The following is a 25,071-nucleotide window of genomic DNA, read 5'->3' as shown; positions in this document are numbered from 1 at the left end:
TATTGAATGCTAGCCGGCTAAATAAAAATGTCACAAACAACACAGCGAGACAAAATATCACGACAGGAGAGTCAGTGGCTTGTTTGAAATTGTGTATCGTATCATATACTCAGTCAAATAAATCAGTGTGTATATACGTGTTATAATATAAGACTTATAAGCCATTGTAGTAGAGTGTGGTGGGCGGGAGGAGGGTCAGTGTGTGTATCTACTCTACTGTTCGTCTTCAGCATAGCAGCATCAAGCATCAACACCGGGAGGAGGAGGGGGGGCTGAGAGGAGAGAGGAGACTTGCAGGGTTGTTGCCTTGGCGTAAAAAAAAAAACATGGCATCAATGGCAGCGCACGAGCTGAGTATAAACAACACGGCGGGTTCGATAGCGCTCGCGGACGCTCTCGTCCCCGCTAGTATCTTCGCTCCGGACCGAGGAGGAGGATGTTGCGGAGGAGACGACGCCGGGGACGAGTGCTTCGAAGACGGGGACATGCTCAACGGGGAGCTCGGGGACCGAGGGAGGGTGGACTTCACCAGCAAGGTATATTTATATTAAATATAGATGGATATTATAGAGAGATATAGCTTGGCCCGCCCCGCAGAAGATAGCACGGATCTACAAGCTCAGAACGCGTCGCGGCCCGCGACGCGTTCTGAGCTTGTAGATCCGTGCTATTATCGGCTCGCGACACCGCCGTACGACGACGTGCAGCCTGTACATGTACAGTACAGGCCTCCATGGCTGCTGCTGTAAATGAATGAAGCATATGGCATCATTGGCATGTCTCCTCCACTTCTCATTGCATGCATGGAACCGGCGAGCGCTTTTTAAATATTGACGCAAGTTGCAGCCTAAACCTAGTTTGCATGTTCAATATAATTGCAGCTTGGACTTTCAAATTAAGACATTTAAAACGTTAGCTTAGCTACTTGATGCTATATGTGTGTACATTATAACAGTAGGCTATAGCACTGTATCTCTTGATTTAGGGTATACACATTTTGTTTAGTTTAGTTTTTGTATAAAAAAAGAAGAATCACACCCGTGTGAAGTGAGGGGCGCTCTCCTCTTATCATCATACAGCATCTCATTCTGGCCAATCACAATTTGCGACCTCACTTTTGTCTTCAATGTTTGTGTTTACACACTTTTGTCTTCAATTGGGCATAGGAATGGGCTAGCGCCCCTCAATTTTTGAGTGGTGTAAACCACTCCTACAACTGGCTTTGTTAGTCTGTCTGTCTGTCTGTGCAAAAAAAATGAGCATGGTTTATGCTGATTGGTTGATGCTGATTTAATTACGTCAGAACACAGTTGATCAGGCTATATAATACCTTACACCACTCAGTTCACACGGGTGTGATTTCTTTAATAATACACAGGTACTTATATATTATTAACTACTACTGCTGCTGCTGCTGAAGAGTCGTGCAGGCACTGCGCAACGGTGTTGGGTGAAATTACCCACCAGTCACTGTGTTGTCAAACAAGCCACTAAAACTGAGTTGCCCTGATGATTTACTCGGACAGGACAGGCTGATGAAACACAGTTTCACTTTTGTCTTCAATGTTTGTGTTTACACACTTGTCTTCAATTGGGCATAGGAATGGGCTAGCGCCCCTCAATTTTTTAAATAATACACAGGTACTTATATTATATATTATTAACTACTACTGCTGCTGCTGCTGAAGAGTCGTGCAGGCACTGCGCAACGGTGTTGGGTGAAATCACCCACCAGTCACTGTGTTGTCAAACAAGCCACTAAAACTGAGTTGCCCTGATGATTTACTCGGACAGGACAGGCTGATGAAACACAGCAGCAAGTGATTGGTGCGTGTATCCATGTGTCATGGCTGTAGGCTCAGATTGCATGTGATTGAGTAATAGATGAATAGTATCTTCACTCGCACAAATTGCAGAGGGTTGCAACAGCTGGGAGGCAGGCCTCAGGCACACCTTAACAGTAACACCCAAAGTTTTATCTGTGGGTTGAGACTTATACGATTCTCTAGTCTACACTTTATAGGCCTATTACTACACAATCCCAGGTCATTTAACTTAGAGAAGCCTAAATGGAAACAAATGGACGCTTACAGGTCCATTTGGTTCAATTTCAACACTCCTCTGAGATAATGTTATAATACAGTAACAATACACTGTACAATCCTCTGAGATATTATAATAAACAGTATTTGATCTGCTATGGCATATTTAGTGCAATGGTGTATTCACACCGATTCACACTGACTAGCCTTAGAACACATTTTAAAATAGTATCAATAGTTATCACACTATTCAGAATTTGATGCACAAGTGAACAGTTCATAACATTTTTATGAATAATACGCAATTACGCATGTCTTGAATCACAACATTGTCACAGCCGTGATGGAAACGTGGTGATAACATATCAGAACAATGTCTTGGATGTCTTGTCCAGTCTAATTGTATTGGAAATTATGTGGGTTTTCAGTGCAGCTTAAGTCAGAGCAGTCGTGTTTATGCTAATTGCAACCGAGGCGACAGCCCGGTGCAACATACACAGTAAAATCCTCAGCGTTAGTTTCTCCATTTGTAACTCTGTGAGTTTACAAATGTGGTTCCATTTGTACACCAACACTCAGGAGGATTTTACTGTGTATGCTCGAATGTAGCCTATTGATCATTGTCATCCACCAGCATGGAGGTTTGTGTTAATGCAGTGCAGTGCCAGTGTCTGTCTCCATGTGTCCTCGAGGCAGTGAGTGGGAAGAGAGACAGCTGCACTGTAAACTATCAGTGTTCATTTAACTAGAGCAGAGGTTCTGAACCTTTTCAGGACACGACCCCCCAAAATAATAATTATTTTAAGTGGGGACCCCACACCGTGACAAGTCAAGCACCTATGAATTATTAGAGTTGATACAATACATTTTGTTTGACTCGGTTCCACAGTTGCGAGGTGCTGTGAGCTTGTAGATCTGCTATTTTCAATTGTCGCCTCTTTCTTATATTACTTGACAATTTGGACAATGTTTGACCAGTTTTATAATAATAATAATGGAGTAATGTTCTTTTTTTTTTCTTTTTTAGGTATTAAAAAGGTCTTAAAAGTCCTTAAATTGTCACTTTACTGTCATCTGTCATGAGAACAACTGAACTAGAGTGTACAAATGTACCATTTCCAATTACACAGTAAAACTTCGGTTTTATGTACTTCTACTTCTTCTGATCGACATGTTTTATTTATCCAGGTACTTTTATTTGGACATGAATTGTCTGAATTGAATGAAATATCTCAGTTATAGCTTCTGTTACATGACGTCCACTCTCTTCAAAGCGGTAACACCTGATGCAATGCTATGTAATGACAGGTCACCAGTCCAGTCCAACAACCTTTCTGCACAGTAACATTGTTAACTTAGCCATTTGTCAGTTAACACTTAACACTGAGGATTTCACTGTAGGGGTGCAACAGTTAATCAAAGAATCAATTGAATCAATTAATATATATATTTTTTTATAAATTAATTAATTGATATTTTGGGCATGTTATTAAGCAATTATTTGTTTTAAAGTGAAAATAGGCAATCTACAAGCTCACAATGCATTATGAGCTTGTGGATTGGCTATTTTCACTCGATTAATCGAAAAAGATATCGATAGAATAATCACATTAATACTCAATAGTTGCAGCCATATTTCGCTGTGTAGGTAGTTGTCATAATGTTGTAATGAGGGATGACCAACAGTAGATGTTTGTTTTCTAAAGGCGCTCTCACTGTCTCTGTCACCCTGTCACTCCCCAGCTGGCCCTGGTGAGTCCAAACGGAGAGCAGTATGACTCGTTACTACGACAGCTACGTGACAGGATGGATGAAGGCTGTGGAGAGACAATTTATGTGGTGGGAATGGGTTCAGGTGAGAATCACAGTGTATATACAGTAGTAGGACTGGGCAAATGTCATATACAAACATATAGTCAGTCAAACCATATATTTGACTGAATTATACCTTTCATATCAATATTCAGATGATATAAATTTGTGGGGGTGATTTGGTGATTTCGCTAAATATTGAACACAACAAGATAAACTAAATAGGTAAAGGCAAATACTAGTCATGTAAGTTCAGAAAATCGTTTCACTACAATGGAGTTTTAAAACCAGTGTGGTGGCGAAAATGCATAAACACTATGGTATTGATTAATTTAATGTAGCCTACTAGTAGTTGATAGTTAACACTCTAATTACCACCTGTTCTTCACTGACAAACTCATTAGAGACTGCCGACTCATGTAAACCTATTTCAAACTGTGTGAGTTAACTATAGAATAGAGTCCATTTAAGGAATGACCATCTCTTGTTACTCCTGAAACTCTGTACACTCCTGAAAGTATAAAATATGTGTGGGACATGTGTGTGGAGGAGTGCTGAGGGAAGCTCTGGAGGGAGGCACTAGTCTCTCTCTGGTGTGATGACATATACAATAAAAGAATGGAGTTCGAATCCTGATGGTTGAGTCCTGCTTCTTCCTGATGTTGTTTACTTACTAATAGTAATATCAAAAGCTGCCATTACAATTTTGGGGGCTTGTCATATATGGATACTTGATCAAAAATAATCTTAAGATGGGAGCAAAACAAAGCAGGAAGAAGCAGGACTCAACCATCAGGATTCGAACTCCATTCTTTTATTGTATAGGTCATCACACCAGAGAGAGACTAGTGTCTCCCTCCAGAGCTTCCCCCAGCACTCCTCCACACACATGTCCCACACCTATTTTATACTTTCAGCAGTGTACAGAGTTTCAGGAGTAACAAGAGATGGTCATTCCTTAAATGGACTCTATTCTATAGTTAACTCACACAGTTTGAAATAGGTTTACATGAGTCAGCAGTCTCTAATGAGTTGGTCAGTGAAGAACAGGTGGTAATTAGGTGTTAACTATCATCTACTAGTCGGCTACATTAAATTAATCAATACCATAGTGTTTATATGCATTTTTGCCACCACACCAGGAACAAACAGCACGCCATATCACACCATTACAATATCCAAAATCCCAGAGGATATCTGGTTTCATATCATGTTTTCCAGTCGTAATATACACTACAAAGTTTGAAAGGAACAAAATGTCAAGTGATAATCCTACATGGTCCTTTAGGATTTTAAGGATTCCGGTTCCTTAACACAATCATTCCTGACATTGATTCCTTAAAAATAGGAGCTATTGGGTGCCGGGAAAACATGGCCACTTTTACTCAGTATGTGTACACACGTCCTATGCATCCGTCAATTGGATTCCCTAGGACGTGTGGACACGTCCTATGGACGGGACCTGTTAACGATCCGATCCGGATTGCCTTTAATGATTCCTATTGGGGGTTCCATATGGACCCTAAAAGGTCTGTAACTACGGGTCCATTTGGTTCCATTTGTACACTCACTACACACTCAGAGTTGTTCTGGTCGATGAAATGTTAAAGTTTGAGAACCACCGGTATTGTAATTGTATAGCAGATGTGAAGTCCAGGTGGAAAGGAATTTTCTGAACTTCCCACATTAGTCTGTTTCAGTAATCTTTTTGTGTCTGTAATTTTGCTTGGATGTAGACTTACATGGGACCAAAGCTTGTTGTATGTCATGAATGCCTTATTCTAGACTACTAACATGGGATGTTTGGAAAATTCCTTTACACCCAAAATAAATATGGGTGTAAACAGCTTAGTTACTTTATTACTGGTGCAACGTTTCAACATTTTAGCCTTAGGTATTCATCCTACTATATGCATATTTGCCTGACCAAGACCTAAAGAGGTAATAAAGGATTTATTTGAGCTTAGTGCGGATGTTTTATCCTCTCCTTGAATGTCTAGACATTACAAATACAATGTACAGTATAATATCATTTCTGCTCTCCAGACGGAGGAGACTGGGGTCTGGATCAGAAGGACATGGAGGCATCGGTCGCCACGGTGCGCTCCCTGTGTGAGCAGCTGGACACCGACCTCATCCCCCTGCGTGAGCGCAACGAGTCCGCTGGCGTGGTCCGCGACTACCTCATCCGCCGACGCGTGGGCGAGTTGGACTTCCTGGAGGTCAGGTGAGGCACTGCCGCAGGGTGGAAGGTTGGAGACATGTTCACTTCCATCCATCACAGCGAAATCCTCATTCTTCATTTATCCATTTGTAACTGAACGTGTACAAATTAACCACTTTGTACACTCCGAGTTTAAGCTGGAAGCCAGAACTTATAAAACAGAACAAATAAAACATTATTTTAAATGAACTGCAATACAATATAACTAGTACATTGCAGTGGTTGGAAGTGGTCTCCCTACTCTTTCACTGAGAAATATAGATCCTGGTGTCAGTCTGAACCTCATAAGCGTAATATACTGTATGTCCTGGCCAAGCAAGGATTTTGTCTAGGAAGAACGGGATACCCGGGTTCAAAACCCGGGTAGGGACATGAGATTGCGGCTTTAAATCAGATCATGATGTGATGTGTGGAGTAAACATTGTCAAGGTTAGAGATGTAGACTTACAGTCTGTGTCTTCTCCTCCTCCAGGGTGGCGGTGGTGGGCAACGTGGACGCCGGTAAGAGCACCCTCCTGGGGGTCCTGACCCACGGAGAGCTGGACAACGGCAGGGGCTTCGCCCGGCAGAAGCTCTTCAGACACAAACACGAGATGGAGAGCGGGAGAACCAGCAGCGTGGGAAACGACATCCTGGGCTTTGACCAGGAGGGACAGGTGCGAGCTGGGGAGACAGGATATGGATTAGAGCAGTGGTCCCCAAACGTTTGAGCCTGCGACCCAAAAGAGAAATGTAATGTCTCCCCGGGACCCAAACTAAAGTAGCAGATCTGAAGCTACGGCAATTTTCACTGCTACTTAAACATTTGTTTTCTAATTTATGGAGTTTCTTCGATTTACTGAAAACAATATTAATATACGTCATACTATACCTCTCTGAATTAAATGAGCCCTGAGGATTTGCCTCTGTGTGTCCCTTGTCTCTCTAGGTGGTGAATAAACCAGACAGTCATGGAGGAAGTCTGGACTGGACCAAGATCTGTGAGAAGTCCTCGAAGGTCATCACTTTCATCGACCTGGCTGGACACGAGAAGTACCTCAAGACCACCGTGTTTGGCATGACCGGACACCTGCCCGACTTCTGCATGCTCATGGTTAGAGAGCTGGGAGTGGTGTGACGGGCCCCCTACCCAAGCGTCCGCTCTACACGGGGGGAATTTGAATTGGCATGATAGAAATTTCACAGCAACATTTACAGTGCATTTCATCTTCCTTCTCTGTAGGTGGGTAGTAACGCAGGAATTGTAGGGATGACCAAAGAGCACCTGGGCCTCGCCTTGGCTCTCAATGTTCCTGTGTTTGTTGTTGTCACCAAGATCGACATGTGTCCAGCCAACATACTGCAAGGTCAGTCGACTGTACTGCAAAATCCTGAGTGTTAATTTAACTCTGATAGACAGTGTAAAGAATGTTGCAATAATAGCTGTTCCATAAATCTTCAATGTTCATTGTATAATGACTGGGAAAAATACAAGGGTACAAATAAACAAAATATGTCGGTTTGTGTAATGAAAACAAGACACTTAAGGGTGATGCTACCTGCCTAACAGTCACATGTATTGTATTGATTTGGTGGTAACAGAGACATTGAAGCTCTTGCAGAGGTTACTTAAGTCCCCCGGCTGTAGGAAGATCCCTGTACTCGTCCAAAACAAAGACGATGTCATCGTCACAGCCTCCAACTTCAGCTCCGAGAGGTATACACATGATTGATTGATTGAAAGATTTATTAACAGTATGCAGAATAGGTACATTTCAAGCACAACTAAATACAAATCTGTTAACGGTGGACGACACCATAAAGCATTACACTTTTACAATAGGGTCCACCATTTTCAATTCATCAGAACATTTAGAGACGTACAAATATACACTTCTATATAACAAAAAACAGGAAATGATCATAAAAGGAGGTAAAAAGGGAAAAGATAATGTACAGTGAGGGGAAAAGGGGGTGGGGGGGGACTCAGACATTTTTACGGGGGCCAGTTTCAAATTGCAGCCGTCCGTAGGTGAACTTTTAGAGCGATTTTGAAGGAGTCAAGTGATTCACATGTCTTAATGACTGTTGGTAGGGCGTTCCACATTTTGGTGACATGCAGTCACACAGTCGGCCACTCCCTCAATCACTCAGTCACCTGCTCAGAGTCAGTCAGCGAGTTTTAGAGGACCACCTCTAAAATGAGTTGCTGCATCTCACTGGCTGTGCTCTCAATAAATTAGGACCACATTCTGAGTCAATCCATCACTCTATTCATTCAATCTCACTCTTTACCTCAATGCCTTTACTTTACCTCCTCGTCTTATTCAAATGTAAAATCTGCCTCGTAAATGAACATCGAGGGTGTCAGAGTGCACTCAGAGTGCTTAAACGTTGCTCGATAATTCAGAGCGTTCCTATTCGTACATCAAGAGTAACTGTCAACATTTGGTATACATATAGTAACTTTGAATTTGCCTTTGTGTATGACACATGCTATACAATACATTTTGTTTTCACTCAAAGGTTCATACAGATTGAGAACTCAAAATATGTTATGTGCGTGTACGTGTGTCTCTCTCCCAGGATGTGTCCAATCTTCCAGATCTCCAACGTGACGGGGGAGAACATGGACCTGTTGAAAATGTTTCTCAACCTGCTGTCATCCAGAACCTCGTACAGAGATGACCAGCCTGCAGAGTTCCAGATAGATGACACCTACTCTGTACCGGTACACTGTCAAATCCTGAGAGGAGAACGTTTGTACACTCTCAGAGTTACACATGGATATATATATATATACACACACACACACTCTCACACACACACATCTAAGCATAAAATGAACAAGAATGACTCATAAACTAGAGCTTTCTGCACCTGACAGTTATGAACATTCTACAGTATAATCAGTTTGTGTGCCGCAGCCTCTGCCTTAGCTATCAGCTTCACGTTGCAGCGTTCAGAGTATGGGGTTTATGCCGTTCAGACTATGGGTTTTATGGGTAAGTCTTCCATTGGCTTAGAGGCAGCCTAGAGACGAGGCAGCCAATCATGAAAAAGTGTCCACTGCGGTCACTACTAGAGGTACAAGCAAATGTAGTCAAGGCGCTTTTCAAGCACCTGGCAAAAAAAGTTGCAGAGTAACAGAGATGTAAACTGGGGCAAAAAGCAGCAGTTGTGTTAAACATAGTGTTCTCTCGTACACTTTCGTAGTGAAAGCCATTTACTGCATGTGCAGTGGCTTAGCATATACAAAGAAATTACAAACACAAACCATGTCCAAAACTGTTACTTTACATGGGGAAAACTAAAAAACGGTTACAATGGACATTTTGCCCAAGCTCTAATACTTTTCACTGGTTAACCGCTTTCAGCCTAGCTAGCATCCCTATTTAGCGCACGTCATTTCGCCATTTTTAAACATCTTTGCAAGTATAAAATAAAGCGTTAAATAATTGTAAAACCCACAGAAAGATGTATGGATTGACAGAGAGAGATGTAAAGTATGAATCGCACTACAACATTGTTTGATGCCTCAAGGCTCTCTCTCATTCTCATTCACACGCCAGGGGGTGGGCACAGTGGTCTCGGGGACTACTTTACGTGGACTGATACGTCTGAACGACACCATGCTGCTGGGGCCCGACCCCCTGGGAAGCTTCATGCCCATCGCCGTCAAATCCATCCACCGCAAGAGGATGCCCGTGAAGGAGGTGAGGGGCGGACAGACCGCCTCCTTCGCTCTCAAAAAGGTAGGTGGGGGTCTCCTCCTCCCAACACCATCTGCTGGCACGGTTTAGGACTGCATGGAAACAGTGAATCAGTGGTTCTCAAAGTGGGTTCCAAGGTTCCCCAGGGGTCTTTGAGCTTAGTTTTAGGAGGAGCACCGTCAGAGTGATGTGCAGGTCAGCTTTTACAGCACCCAAATGTATGTGCCTGTCAATGAACGATACTATACTATTTGGAAATCTGCACTCACATACACTGACACCACGCTAGACAGGAACGCCCAAAAACGTCACATCCGGTTTTAGCCTGGGGTAAGAAATTTCTATGGCTGCCAATGCAACTTGGTCCAATCCTTAATCACATACGGACAAACATCTATGCCGATGCTATCTAACTTGCGGAGGTAGCGTGCCTTGTCCACGGGCAACAGATCTTTCAATGTATGGCATTGCAAATACGTTTGATAATCGCTACTCTGCTCAATATTGTTTTGAAAATGCTGCAAATTGCATTGCAGTGAACAAGCGCAAATCACAACTTCCCCCGGTGGTGGGCGGAGTCACAGTTTGAGGCGCTGTTTACGCGCCGTGGTGTCAGTGTATAAGTCAGAGCTACACAAAAGAATAGTTTTAAGTTACCCAATGCCATTCACATTTATAATTTAGGTGTTGCACAATGTACACAGTGCTACTCATTGTGAGGGGCTATATTCTCAGTCAGGGGTAAAGTAGTGGAAATCCACATAAAATTTTAAAGACTTTTTTGCAATAAAGTGTCATACAATAAAGATGTGATTGCATTGAATTGTCATCAATAATGTGGATTTAATGGGGCTCATAAAGTGTAATGGACGAGACATAATGAACTGTGAAAAACAATGGACTATTAATGATGGATGGGGAAACAATAATGTCCAATGTCCTTGCCCTCTTATTATATTAAGTATAAATGAATAACTTTATTAAGTTGTTTACATTATGATTAAATGGAATGTTACAATAACAAATGCAATTTCGCATTGCTAGACTTTAACAACATTATTTAAATGAACCACAGTGAATTGGTTATTCACAGTGGCATATCATCGCGGTCTGGTGGAAACCTTGTATCGTATGTCCAAAACAGTTACATTTCAGAAAATGGAAAAAATATTACTTGGTCACAAGCTCGTTAATATTTTTCATTGGTTACATATTTATTTTATAAAACGGACAGACCGGTTTAAATATTTTAATATAGCGAACATAGCAGATCTTCAGCTATATCTATAACGCTATTTCCGTGCTCGGACACAGGGACAGACCCAGCCACACACATAGCTGTCTATAGGAGTGGTTGCACCACTAAAAAAAATATATATATATAGAGAGATTCAAGGTTTCTTCCCGACAGCATCAATATATTGTTATAATAATAATAATACAATTATAATGGTGAAACTGCCTCGTTTCTACCGCCTCCTCCCTCTGCAGATCAAGCGCTCGTCCATAAGGAAAGGCATGGTGATGGTGTCTCCCAGGTTAAGCCCACAGGCCACCTGGGAGTTTGAGGCAGAGATACTGGTGTTGCACCATCCCACCACCATATCCCCCCGATACCAGGCCATGGGTGGGTATCACACACTGGCACATAAACCGTAGCATCCCCAAATCTGCCAAAACAGGCAAACATTTAGCCAAAATAACTATGATATAGGGTTTAAGAAAGTGGTTAAAAAAAATGGACCAGACATGCGTACCTTTTTTAGGTGTCTTCTCATGACACAAATGGACAGAACGATGTGTGTCACCAAGTGTGTAACATTTTTTACCTTACTCTCTGTCCAACCGCACGCATCCTCCGCCACTCCAGTGCACTGTGGCAGCATCAGACAGACGGCCACCATCTTGACCATGAACAGGGACTGCTTACGGACGGGCGACAAGGCCTCCGTCCACTTCCGTTTCATCAAGACCCCCGAGTACCTGCACTGCGACCAGAGGCTGGTGTTCAGGGAGGGCCGTACCAAGGCTGTGGGCACCATCACCAAGGTACCAATGCTTCTGTCTGGACCACTCCACGTGAGGGTTATGTACGATCATGACCCGAGATCATGAACAGAGTGCAAAACATACTCTCTCCCCATGCCTTCGGCCTGGTGGAGACAATAGTAACTGCTGATGAGTGGGTCTCTCAGACAGTGCAAGCTTTGTCTATTTCACTCACAAACAGTGGCTACTCCTAAAGTTTTCAAAGTGTGATTAATGGTAGTTCCATCTGACAACTAATAAACTAATTAAGCAATATTACACAAGAGGGGGTGGTTTAACGTCATTAATCGTTTACCCGCCAGGAACATAGGAATATTAACACGTAGAATCTTGTAGCCTGCCACAAACGGAAAAGCCGTTTTAACAGCGATGTATTCATTAATGCATGTTTTAATACGATCGTATCGAAATCTACCGTCCGTTAGCTTTGTTATGCTTCTGACACAATGGGCGCGGCCATTTTGAAAATGCGCGCGCATCCACTAACATTGCCGGCTCTGTTTTCAGACGGCTTTATCTCACAGAAGCGACATTGCAGAGGACGCTTTGTCCCAGACAAGCGTTTTCAACGGCCTGTAGCAGGCGCTGTGATACTCGCGGTCCACTTTTTCCACCACCGACCGAGAGAACGAGCACCAGCTTCGTCAACACACACGGAATGGTTTCATAGTAAAATGCGATACGGATATTTGGCTCTTCAAAGTAAGTGTCACGCGTGATTAAACCATGGCAATACGCAATCGAGGGATTAATTAATGGCGGCAGGCTAAGAGTTAATGCACGCCTGCGATGCTGCAGGAACTTGAAAGTTCCGAAAGCAACGCAGAAGTGCAGAAGGACTATGTTATACTTTCCGAAGGCAACGCAGAAGTGCATTAATGACGTTAAACCACCCCCTCGAGTGTAATATTGCAATTATACAATAGTTAGAGAAGAGAATTGCTGAAAAATATTTTTTCAATGACGGATGTAGTCACTAGGACCACAAATGTCCCAAGAAACAAGCTAGCCTAGCCACCGAGTCTGCTGCGCATTGAGAGAAAAGCACGGCTGAATTGTTGTCTCCACCAGGCCGAAGGCATGGGGAGAGAGTATGTTTTGCACTCCGTCCGTGTGTGTGTCCGTCCGTCCGTGTGTGTGTCCGTCCTTCCGTCCGTCCGTTACCAGCTAATCTCCGGCACCGTTAACCCGGTCGATGCCAAACTTTGCACACACACTCCCTGGATGCCAACGATGAACCTCTGCCCCGCATTTTCCAGAACGACCTGTTATAGCGCCACCATGAGGCAGCTTTTCACATTGTTTACCTAAAACTGCACAGATCTGCGTGAAACGTTGCATGCACACTCCCTAGAGGCCAAGGACAAACCTTTGACCTGCATTTTCCACATCTGCCTTTTATAGCGCCACCAGGAGGCCGAATTTTGTAAAACACATTTTTGGATATTACTCCTCCAGATTCTGTCCAAAAATCTAAAAAAACTTTACACAGTATCTCTATGGTCATGTGCTCAAGTCGGATCTGTCCGATATTTCATATTCCATCCTAATTGGCTATAATTGGCTTTCACAGTTTGCAAGATTGCCCCGTTTTGAACAAAAGCCTCAAATCATGAACGCAGCATGCAATTTACGTCAAATCTTTCACACATTTTCTTACTAGGCTGAGGAATATATCCCACCCTTTTCACATTGGCCTGTTATAGCGCCACCAACAGGTTGATTTTTGCAAAACACATTTTTGGAACAAAATGCCTCAAATCATCCAATTGCCATCAAAGGCAAACATATTACTTATTTATATTACTCCTAAACATTTTGCCAAACATCTCACACAGTCCTATCCTCCTGGTGGAGACCTGTGCCCAGAAGGGCACTTTTTCTAGTTTGTTTTGATTAGACGTTGAAATAATGTGGTTTGAAGCACGGCTAGAAAGCTGTTCAACCAATCAGATTGCTTCCTCAAAACTACCTGTTGTATCATCATCACCTTTATTTATACTCGGAAATACAGTTGAGGGCAAGCCCTCATTTTCAATGTAGCCGAGGTTACAATTCACAAATACAGTCAAAACAATACATCAACACAACATTATAAATCAGGATAAATTACAAAGGAACTTAAATGCAGAACAACCAGTAAAATAAATCAATTGAAGCAGGAGTAATCACAGTGAAAAATGTTCTGGAGCATTCCTTTGAACTGACCGAAGGATGGCAGGGAGCTCAGTTTTAAGGAGTTTTGAAATAATATATATTATGTATAATAATGTAATAACTCTCACTGCCACTTTCTATAGCTGTTGCAGTCGACCAACAATTTGCCGTCCAACTCCAAACCTCCACAAATCAAAATGCAGTCCACGAAAAAGGCGCCACCCCGAAAAGAGGATGGCATGACTGCTGCCAACGAGGCTGCAGCAACGATAGCACAGACAACTCCAAACGCTACGCAACAACCGGTAAGACTGTGAAAATCATTTGACGTGTGTGAGATAGTGTTCTGGGAACTCTGAAAGCTCTTCCATTCCAGCTCTTGGTCCTGTTCCGTTTCCTTGATTACTCTCTCTTGTTTCTTTCTTCTTCTGTTCCGTTAGTTTCCTCTATTCAGTGTCCTTGTTTTCCCTGTTTACCTTGTTTTCTGGTTTCCTTGCTTCCCGTTGTTTTCTTGTTTTCCCTGCCGTTTCCTTGTCTTCAAGCCTAACGCAACTTTCGATCTTTCTTCTTTTGTCCATAATCGTTTCCGTTTCCTGTGACCTGTATCCATCCTTTCACACTGCTTGTCTTTATGGTGGCGTCACTCGTTCCCTCTTTGATCACATGACTGTTATTGACCTGCGTCTCTCTCCCTTCCCCTCACCTCTGCTGCGTGGCTGGCTGCCTCAGGGAGAGGGGGATGAGGACCCTCAGATAAAGGAGGGCAACAAGGAGAACAAGGTAAAGTGGGTCAGGTCACTGAGGTCTTTCAAACAATGAGTCAGGACCAAATGGACCAAACAGGTCCGTTTGGTTCCATTTGAACAATATTCTCAGAGTGAAATTATGGATTTAACAGTGTAGATTGGGGTCCCAGAGATCAAAAAGGACCCCCAAAAACTGGGGGTCCTTTTTTGCTGGGTTAGATTCACATTCAAGCTGAACTGAGGATTCAGTTGGGTCAACACTAGTCTCACGTTGCCAGACTGTAGCCTTTCGCAATTTTCAATTCAATTCAATTTTCAATTAAATTACAATTACATTTTTATTAAAGTGTCAAATCACAACAAGTTGTCTCAACACTTTACAACCAACAAAGATCCACCCAGAGCACCCAAAGCAATGCTTCTGTTATACAGTCTGGAGCACGGAAGCTCTGATCATGAGTAATATAAGGGATAAAGCAGAAGTGAAGCCTCCTCTCCACTTCCATTTTGTGTTTACAGTCGTGCAAATTTATCCTAATATAAATAATCTTAGCATAATATATACCGGTAGCTTGCTGCTTAGCAGAAATGGAAATAAAACAATAAAATGTAAAGATATTTTAAAATATATATTTCCGTGAACAGAAATGGCAGCTTCCTTACTCGGATTTGGGGAGGTGTAGTTCCAGACTCTATAAAGCATTCGGAGATTGTGGAATAGTTGTCTGGCTACACGAGACTAGGTCAACACCATTTTCTACCTTACAGTTTTTGTTTTGTATTTGTAGAGCAAAAGGTTTTCTGTCAAATTCATAATGACATTTTTCTGGACAGGAATGCCAACCTAATGCCAGCGTACAAAATCTGTAGTCAGTTCAGCCCCCTTTCCAATGACGACTTTTTGGTCCTCTTTCACATGCAGCCAAAGTCCGGAGGAGGTGGCAGGAGAAGAGGAGGTCAGAGGCATAAAGGAAAAGGCCAGAACAGCAGCAGTACCAACTCCACCACAGCTCCCTCCTCGTCATCAGGGACGGGGTGCTTCTAGAACCCCCCACTCAACCCCCCCCCCCAGTCCACGCCACCTCCTGAGCACTCCCATCCGTCTTTGGACCAATCCTCTTTAGATGACGTCTCAGTCTCATTAGTTTCTTTGATTTGCCTTTTATTTATTTATCTATTTATTTTTTAAGGGAACAATAAGGGATATGTTCCAAACAAAAACATATATGATTTGGTTGTACAGTAATGTGGTTTTTGAGGTTACCACTTACTGACAATAATTTACATCATTTGATTTTACTAGTACTCCACCCATTTAACAAGAACAAAGGGAAGAGGGTATTAGTCTTTGGTTTGGAATTGAGGCCACAGCATGATCCCACGCGTCTCTAAGCCAGTTGGCAGTGATGGAGGATGATATCCATTGAGGGTCGTGGACCTATCTGAGCAGCTATAAGTGGACCCAGTCCCCCACCCATACATTCCCTTGGCCTCGGCAATGCAAAACAGGTCCACGTAATATTTATATACTGCATTATGTAAAATAGTTGTGTTCTGAACGGGAGAAGAAAAAAAAGTGTGTAAAGAAAAAAATCACAGCGAATGTAGCAGAAGGCACATATAGTGGTTTAAACAATTGTAGATGTGAAAATATAAGCTATTAGATTTTATAATTATTTATTCACCATAATACATCTCCAGGATGGCCTTCCAAGTGATCCATCTTCCGACTTGACTCACTTGTGCTCTTATATTCCCAACATGCATCTCCTCTAGCTTAAAGCATCTCTCTCCAGTTACAGAACATCATTGTGACTGTATTTGACATTCTAACAGAATACAGCACATGACGATGTTCCTCCAGCAGTTACTCATGGTTGTTAATACATGCAGTATTTTGCAGTGCCGTTTGAATATCTAGTTCCCCAGCATCTGTTATGGGCCGTTGTTGTTTACATGTTCAATACACTATGCCTCTGAAATGTTCTCCATGAATAAACAGGCTTTATTGACTTTACCTATTGCTTTGTCTTTCATTTCAATGGGCTATACTTCTCTTGAAATGTTGCTTTAGAAATGTTGAATGGAGATTCTAATTGCCATCTGAATAATACAAGTAGCGCATGCATTTCTTAGCCCGTGTGAAAGCATAGACGTTCGTAAAATAATAATGGACAAAGGGAACATTTCTCTGTCAATAAATTCATAATCTTTATAGTAGTTCAATACAGTATACTGTACATACAATGTGATTCTTTAGGTCCAGAAATATAGCACTTTCCTCAATCTTTCCATAATAGTACATGAACATTTGTTGGTTGGATAAACACCTTTTTTCACCTTGTGAATAGAGATCAATATAATCTTTCAACTGACATTTTCTGACAATTGATATAATCTGATTTATACTTACATAGTAAAAAACAAAACTAAATTAACAAATGCATTTTCCTACCGTGGAAAAGTTATATAAAATATGTACACAAAAAGAAACCTTTGGAAATGTCATGGTAATTTGTTGCTAACCTTTCGATGGCACACCCAAAGTATCTTGTGTCAAGCTTGGCCGCTGGTGGAGTAACAAACGCATTTACCAACTGCATGATCTCAGATTGGTAGCTAGCGCAATGAGCCAAAAAAAGACCTCTGATCTTTAGAAATGTCTTTTCAGCAAATTAAAACTACATTTGAATACCGCTAGATATTAATCAAGGTTATTGCGGCATAGAATAGTCGCAAAATGAGTGTGGAAAAAAAAGGTAGTTTGTGAAACACCCAGGAACTCAGTTTTAGGTAGCTAGATGTGCGAGGGAACAATCCTGTCTGTCTGAAAACCCATGTCAAAACAGGGATGTCCAAGAACACGGAGGTATGTAGAATTACTCAAAATACGAATTTCCAAATTTGGGTAATGCCGTATTTGCTCATAAATTATAAAGCAAAATACATAAAGGCTCATTTAGATTTGCTGGAGCTCAGAGTGCAGTACTACAAATGTTAATATGTTATTATACCACACATTAATCTGCCATCATCTTTCCTAGCACCTCTGCTAAGACAAATTCTGGGGGGAAACATGAAAATAAAAATAGTGTTCTTGTTTGCACAAGAGAGTACACTCAGTCAGGATATGTACTCTCCATATGTACTAAAAACATACATTAATGTAACATTTCTTTGAGACTTAATGACAAAAAGGAGATCTTCTCAGAACACTCAAGTGGTGGCTGTGGCATTTTCAGTACATACATGTCATACATGTGTACATACTGTACAGTAGTGTTTACTGCCATTGCTCAATTGTCATTGAACACACACATACCAATACAACTAGGGAAAGGCTTTTACTTGGCATGTGTGTTGACAATTAAACATAGCAACACTCCAGTGGGACAGTGTGTCGTTCCCTCTTTAACATTGAGAACATCTTGGAGGTGTATACACTTACTCCATGGTTTGGAATGTTCTGTTCTACTACATTTGGAAATTCATGGGTCAACGTGGAATTTAGGACTATGTCAAAGGCCAAGTGTCTCCGGACGCAAACTCTGTGCCCTACTTTCAGCTACATATAGACAAAGGCAGTTCAAGAAAATGATCTATACTGCTCGATCCTTCATTGCACATGCACACATGAATGTGCATGGAAGGCCGACAGCCCTTAGTAGTTAGTTCCTACTGAAAATAAATACTTCCTGATTGACTGCAGAATGCTGCATTCCCATGGAACAGACGACGTTATGTATCGTTTTTACTGTAGTGTATAGTAAAGACTTGCACACTGGCTCCAAGTGAAACCAAACTCCAAAGCGCATACAGCAGTGCATGCAAACCAGAGGAACATTGCAAAGAAAAACTCAGAGGTATTGTAATTTCCAATGTGGTCCAAGTCACTGGCTAATGTTAAAAGTAGCAACCCAAAAATAAATCCCTGCCAGCTTAGAATGAATAAATGAGCATGGTAAAAAAAAAAATACCTTTTGACAGTAGCTGCAATACCGAGCTTAAATCTATGCTGCAGGTGGCGCTACTTTCTCAGGCTGACCACACGTCAACATGTTTGTAGAATGGCATGTAGGCCTACAGCAATACAGTCACTGTAGGCAACGAAGTGGCAAGGGTTTTACGGATATGAGCATTAGGGATTAGGGATGGAGGTATATTTGTCTATGCATGTACTGTGTATGCATGTGTGTGCGTGTGTGTGCGTGTGTGCCTAGCCGTCAATGTCCCAGCTGAAGAGGTGATGCTTCACCAGCATGTCCTGCACCCCCTCCTTCAATGGCCTCTGCTCCTTCTCCTAGAAGGGAAAGAGTAAGAGTAAAGAGGTGTTAGAGAACATGAGGGAATTTACATATCTGGTAATCCAAAATAGAAGGGAGGGGTGGGTTGTCTTGACAACCAACTACTTGGTAAGGAAAGGGACAGCAAACAGAGGGAAAAATACTGTCACACCCACTCTGGGAGCTAAACTAGTCTTTGCATTGTCAGACGATCAGAAATGCCTATTGACGGTGTAGAACAGCTATTTTCAGCGAAGTGATTTGCTGTAGATGGGAGGGGGGGGGGGGGGGGGCAGCTACTGTATAGGTTCAGGGGTTCCCAAACATTTTCAGCTCGAGACCCAAAAGAGAAATGTGTTGTCTCTCCGGGACCAAAACGTACAAAAATTCATCACTTAAGCCCCATTTCAAAAAGAGCTCAAATCTACAGTACAATACGAATTTCAAATTATTTTTCTCAGTGAAAATGTTTGGTTGTTATTTTTTTTTAGTAAAGATCTAAATTTAAAATGGGATAAAGGACATGTTTGGGAAACACTGGTATATAATAGGTCGACTAATAAAAGGTAGGGACTAATGTAATGAGGCAGCATTAGATGCCATCTACATGTACAGTCTGACCTGTGACCAGTTCACCTAGAGATCCCAACTAAACAGGTGATGTTCAACCAGCACGTCCACAACCTCTGCTTTCAGTGCAGCACACCTCTGAAACAGTAGAGCCACACGTTCATTCATGCTTTGTATCGTGTGTGTGTGTGCGTGTGTGTGAGTGCGTGCGTGCGTGCGTGTGAGTGCGTGTGTGTGTGCGCACGCTTTAGTTTAGAATAGATCATCTGGGCTCACCTCGTTCTTGTCAGGCAGCTCACAGTCTTGGGATAGACTGAAGGCGAACTTGGACAGGACCCTGAGGACACAACGGACATAGTTTGTTTTAACCTCTTATGTTGTAACTGACGGAATGTGAGTAACCTAGAGGTTGGACAATGATATGCAAACAAATGTCATTGAGCCCGATTCAAACCTGTAACATTGGGCTGGAGCACACCTCAGTATACAACTACACTACGCTTAGTAAACTCAAAATGTACATATTGATGGACTTATTACTTTCACTGTCATTTTTTGGTATGGCTTATCTATGGTAAACATTACCAAAGGTGAAAGCTTCTTCTTCATGTTATAGCTTATATACAGTATGTGCATGGGTGTTTTTCTATATTACCTGAGCTCACACTTGATCTGCACCCAGCCTGGGCTGCGCAGGAAGGACCAGGGGTGATACCACTTCTCCACGGCCGCCATGCTGGAGCACAGCACCTCCAGCCACAGGTGGAGCACCTGCTCACTGTGGGGTGGGGGTTGAGGTGCACGAGGCAGCAGAGGGAGAGAACAGTGTTGAGTTTGACAGCACAGTTTTAGTTAGTAGACATAGGGCTCCATCTTGCTCCAGGAGCCCCATCTCCTTCATTTTGGGATTTAGAATTGTGTAAGAGGCGTTCCGCCGTAAAAAATGCTATCTTGTGCCACCACCTAAATCCTTAAAACACCTCCGCTACCCATTACATTATGCATAGGTGTGGTTTGGGCGTTACGCAACTTAAACCAATCAGTCTGCCAGGTGCCATTCCCTTTAAGAGATCTATTATCCATAATCCATTATGCCCTGGATCTTGCCTTATGGAAGAGCAACACGTGCTGCCTGGAATACATTTATTTTAGATACAGAGGGTTGTTTTGTGTCCAGTATCTGACTATCTGACTCTGCCATCCACTCCACGACCAACACAGCTAAGTTGTGCTTTAGTTGTGTCTTAGTTTTAGTCATCATAGCGTAGTTTTTATTCAGTTTGTCAGTGAAAAAAGGTAGTTGACAAACATTAGTTGGCATAGTTCTAGTCGACAAAATCAACAAAGGCACTGGTGTGCCTTTGTTCATTTGCATGTGTGCCTTATTTCTAAGCAAATGAGTTCCTCCATGGGTGGTGGTGGTGTGGTGGGCTCTCTTCAGTGCATCATTTCCACATTGTCAAACGGCATATTGATCACTTGTTGGTTCAACTCCAGCTATGAGGTTAAGAACAGTCAGTGTTTTGGTTCTAGATTGTTTCTGCAAACTTGTGATTTTTTGAAATCCCCCCCCCTCCAAAATAAATCCTACTTTCTGTTCAATTTTGACCCTAACAAACTCTTTTCATGGCTGACATTTAGACGGGCAAACACAGCTGAAGGTAATAACATTATGATTAGCCGTGAGTCTGTTTCATATAGCGCTTTGTGAGTGCCAGATGTCATTTTAACTGTGCAGCTGGCATTCAGAAAACACCGAACTGAAGCACAGCACACAATTAATGTTTATTACCGTAAGCTGTGTTTAAATACAGCCTGCCAGTGAAACGGGTCTATACAGTATGTAGCCAGGCTGTGTGGAGAAACACATGTACACTCTGTACCAATTTGTAATGTATGTTGGACCTTTGCATTTGAATGATATGCTGAATAATTTACTTGGTAGATTCAAAGGACACCATTCAAGTGTGTGTGTGTGTGTGTGTGTACTCACTTGAGGCCCACGCAGATGAGTGAGCGGAACTTGACGTCCATCTGGGCGTGTGCCGAGTCGTGACTCATATTCACCGACTGCACCGCCTAACCGGGGCAGACAGAGGGCGCTCAATCACAGGCTAACAGTGAACACACAATTACTTGCATGGGCCTTGTGTCCCAGACTTGGATAAGAGCTCAGTCGGCATGTCCATTAAACCTGATTCTTTGTCCTTTACTGTGGACTTTACAATACAACGCGTACTGAGTTGACAGATTAAGTAATGTAAGCTTTTAACCAATACTCACTCTGTAGAGTAACTCCTCTGGTGTCAGCACCTTCCCATCTTCATCTAACCTGCAGAAAGAGCACAGATGGAATCATTCATTATGACAGGAACGCGGAGAGCAGAGAAATGATCTACAAGCTCACAACGTGTCGCAGCGTGATGCGTTCAGCTTGCAGATTTGCTATTTTCGGTGTGCGACAAGGTGTCAACCAAGTGTAAATCCGCAAGAAAGAGAGGCGATCCAAGCACTCAAAAGGTTAAAAAAAAGAGGAGAGGGCGGATACAAAATCATCTGTTGTGTTGTTTCGACTCAAACGAGGCTTCCTGATGAAGACTTGTTTAAGTCGAAACATATCGGTGTTTTCAACTTTAATAAAGTACCCTGATTTTATATCTGCTTTTTGCACCTCCACTGAGCACCTAGTTGATTTCTGTTATGCAGTGTAAATCCATCTGGAGTATATGCGAGTCAGAGTGGGTGTCAGGTTACCTGTAGGTTTTACACAGCACCAGTCTGGAGTACACAGAGTTGAAGTCTCTCTCCACTTCCCTGCTGGCCGCCTGAGAGAAGAGCAGAAAGCACAACAATACACGTTGACTGATGAGGAGAACCCAAATGATTCTTCTTTATTGGAAGAGCAGAAAAATGTTACTAGACATGTGTTAACGATGGCATTTACTGTATGTTCCATGGTAACCTTGTGCAGGGTTATTTCTAGCTGATTGATGTTTGAGTATAATATTATGCATGTATGAAATGGGATAGTATAACAATAACAAAACAAAGTAATCATTGACTCTGTGTGTGTGTGTGTGTGTGTGTGTGTGTGTGTGTGTGTGTGTGTGTGTGTGTGTGTGCATTAACAGGGGTCTCCCCGTCTCTCCAGCTGTAATAAACAGTGCATTTCCGGGTCAGGATACCAATTGAATAAATATAGAGAACTCATACAGGATAAACAAGTGAAATTCAAGAGGTGGAGAGACCTGTTACTGAACAAACACAACAATGATTACTATAGGAATATAGAGCTTTAATTGCTAACAATGAACAGCTGAGTACCAGGAATGTGTGTGTGTGTGTGTCCCTCCCTCTCTCAGCAGAAAAAAATAAAGCATTCTCGTGAAACTATAAAGAAAAGTGTGTGTGAGTGTGTGGTGGGTCCTCCCTCTCTCTCTCCCCCGAGTCTCTCTCAGACAATTGAACTCTCACATGGCAAGTGTCTGGAAACAGCATGAAGTAAAGTATTTTTGTGATGTTTTGAGCTGAGCCTTTTCTGTTGGGTTATTATTTTCCCCCCTTTTTTAAATTGATTATGTATGCATGAAGCATTGAGTGTTTTTATTGACATTTTCTGAATATTTCATTATTCTGTGACTAAACTGAGTTAAACTGAGTTAATTCAATTGTCTGAGTTTGATTGCTGAAAGTAGGTCTGCATAATGTTACTAGACAGGTAATACCCTCACTTCAAATTGAATTGTTCTTTCAAATGTTTTATTGGGGCCCCTTATTGCATTGTTTGTTAATAGTAGTCTTCCATAATATATATATATATATATATATATATATATATATATATATACTGTAGTTATAGCAGTGACTGAGAAAACAGACTGAAAAACAATGCTGTATGAGTGAATACGTGTGAGCGCGTGTCCGCAACTGGTTCTGGCCCACATCAAGTGACCTTTTGACCAATGCGGCCCTCACCCCAAAATGGGTTCGACAGGCCTGATATAGCACTTACCCGGCCTTTAAGTATATTAAACTTTCATTAACGTGCCATCTTAAAGGTTTTCTGTCATTGTATTGACCAGGTTCTTTGCAGCTAGAACCTGCCCTTGTGGAATGGGGGGCTCCATTAATCTTACCTCCTCTATGAAGAGCCAGGGGTGGCAGGGCCCCCCCAAGATGGATGGATGTCTTACCTCCTCAATGAAGAGCCAGGGGTGGCAGGGCCCCCCCAAGATGGATGGATGTCTTACCTCCTCGATGAAGAGCCAGGGGTGGCAGGGCCCCCCCAAGATGGATGGATGTCTTACCTCCTCAATGAAGAGCCAGGGGTGGCAGGGCCCCCCCAAGATGGATGGATGTCTTACCTCCTCGATGAAGAGCCAGGGGTGGCAGGGCCCCCCCAGGATGGATGGATGTCTTACCTCCTCAATGAAGAGCCAGGGGTGGCAGGGCCCCCCCAAGATGGATGGATGTCTTACCTCCTCAATGAAGAGCCAGGGGTGGCAGGGCCCCCCCAAGATGGATGGATGTCTTACCTCCTCTATGAAGAGCCAGGGGTGGCAGGGCCCCCCCAGGATGGATGGATGTCTTACCTCCTCTATGAAGAGCCAGGGGTGGCAGGGCCCCCCCAGGATGGATGGATGTCTTACCTCCTCTATGAAGAGCCAGGGGTGGCAGGCCCCCCCCAGGATGGATGGATGTCTTACCTCCTCGATGAAGAGCCAGGGGTGGCAGGGCCCCCCCAGGATGGATGGATGTCTTACCTCCTCGATGAAGAGCCAGGGGTGGCAGGGCCCCCCCAGGATGGATGGATGTCTTACCTCCTCGATGAAGAGCCAGGGGTGGCAGGGCCCCCCCAAGATGGATGGATGTCTTACCTCCTCGATGAAGAGCCAGGGGGGCCCTGCCACCCCTGGCTCTTCCCCCAAGATGGATGGATGTCTTACCTCCTCGATGAAGAGCCAGGGGTGGCAGGGCCCCCCCAAGATGGATGGATGTCTTACCTCCTCGATGAAGAGCCAGGGGTGGCAGGGCCCCCCCAAGATGGATGGATGTCTTACCTCCTCGATGAAGAGCCAGGGGTGGCAGGGCCCCCCCCCAGGATGGATGGATGTCTTACCTCCTCGATGAAGAGCCAGGGGTGGCAGGGCCCCCCCAAGATGGATGGATGTCTTACCTCCTCGATGAAGAGCCAGGGGTGGCAGGGCCCCCCCAAGATGGATGGATGTCTTACCTCCTCAATGAAGAGCCAGGGGTGGCAGGGCCCCCCCAAGATGGATGGATGTCTTACCTCCTCGATGAAGAGCCAGGGGTGGCAGGGCCCCCCCAAGATGGATGGATGTCTTACCTCCTCGATGAAGAGCCAGGGGTGGCAGGGCCCCCCCAAGATGGATGGATGTCTTACCTCCTCGATGAAGAGCCAGGGGTGGCAGGGCCCCCCCAAGATGGATGGATGTCTTACCTCCTCGATGAAGAGCCAGGGGTGGCAGGGCCCCC

The 25,071-nt window shown here is 43.2% G+C and overlaps 2 protein-coding genes across 3 annotated transcripts in view; one reads left to right on the top strand and one right to left on the bottom strand.

The window, feature by feature from the left end:
* The first annotated feature begins 272 nt into the window (after positions 1-272).
* gtpbp1 (GTP binding protein 1) lies at positions 273-16,739 on the top strand. Of its 2 annotated transcripts, XM_079521024.1 has the most exons (14): positions 273-536; positions 3,786-3,897; positions 5,901-6,081; positions 6,551-6,734; positions 7,007-7,171; positions 7,301-7,424; positions 7,660-7,774; positions 8,644-8,788; positions 9,630-9,812; positions 11,262-11,397; positions 11,641-11,819; positions 14,120-14,281; positions 14,706-14,756; positions 15,645-16,739. In XM_079521024.1, exons 1-14 carry the CDS (start codon positions 327-329, stop codon positions 15,765-15,767), a joined length of 2,070 nt encoding a protein of 689 aa, XP_079377150.1. In that variant the 5' UTR covers positions 273-326; the 3' UTR covers positions 15,768-16,739. The 2 variants fall into 2 exon arrangements, with proteins under 2 accessions (XP_079377150.1, XP_079377151.1); XM_079521025.1 differs by lacking the exon at positions 14,706-14,756.
* A 164-nt stretch (positions 16,740-16,903) lies between these two features.
* Positions 16,904-25,071, bottom strand: part of sgsm3 (small G protein signaling modulator 3) — a 32,905-nt gene continuing 24,737 nt past the window's right edge. The window contains exons 16-21 of the mRNA XM_079521023.1: positions 22,330-22,400; positions 21,859-21,907; positions 21,569-21,654; positions 20,231-20,353; positions 19,852-19,912; positions 16,904-19,022 (exon numbers count right to left, since the gene is read on the bottom strand). Of these exons, the coding sequence (XP_079377149.1) occupies positions 18,939-19,022; positions 19,852-19,912; positions 20,231-20,353; positions 21,569-21,654; positions 21,859-21,907; positions 22,330-22,400 (474 nt within the window). The 3' untranslated portion in view covers positions 16,904-18,938. The remainder of the gene's footprint in view (positions 19,023-19,851; positions 19,913-20,230; positions 20,354-21,568; positions 21,655-21,858; positions 21,908-22,329; positions 22,401-25,071) is intronic.

The sequence above is a fragment of the Electrona antarctica genome (assembly GCF_951216825.1).
Source record: "Electrona antarctica genome assembly, chromosome: 14".
In the NCBI taxonomy this organism is placed as follows: domain Eukaryota; kingdom Metazoa; phylum Chordata; class Actinopteri; order Myctophiformes; family Myctophidae; genus Electrona; species Electrona antarctica.
This window is presented reverse-complemented; position numbering and strand designations above follow the sequence as displayed.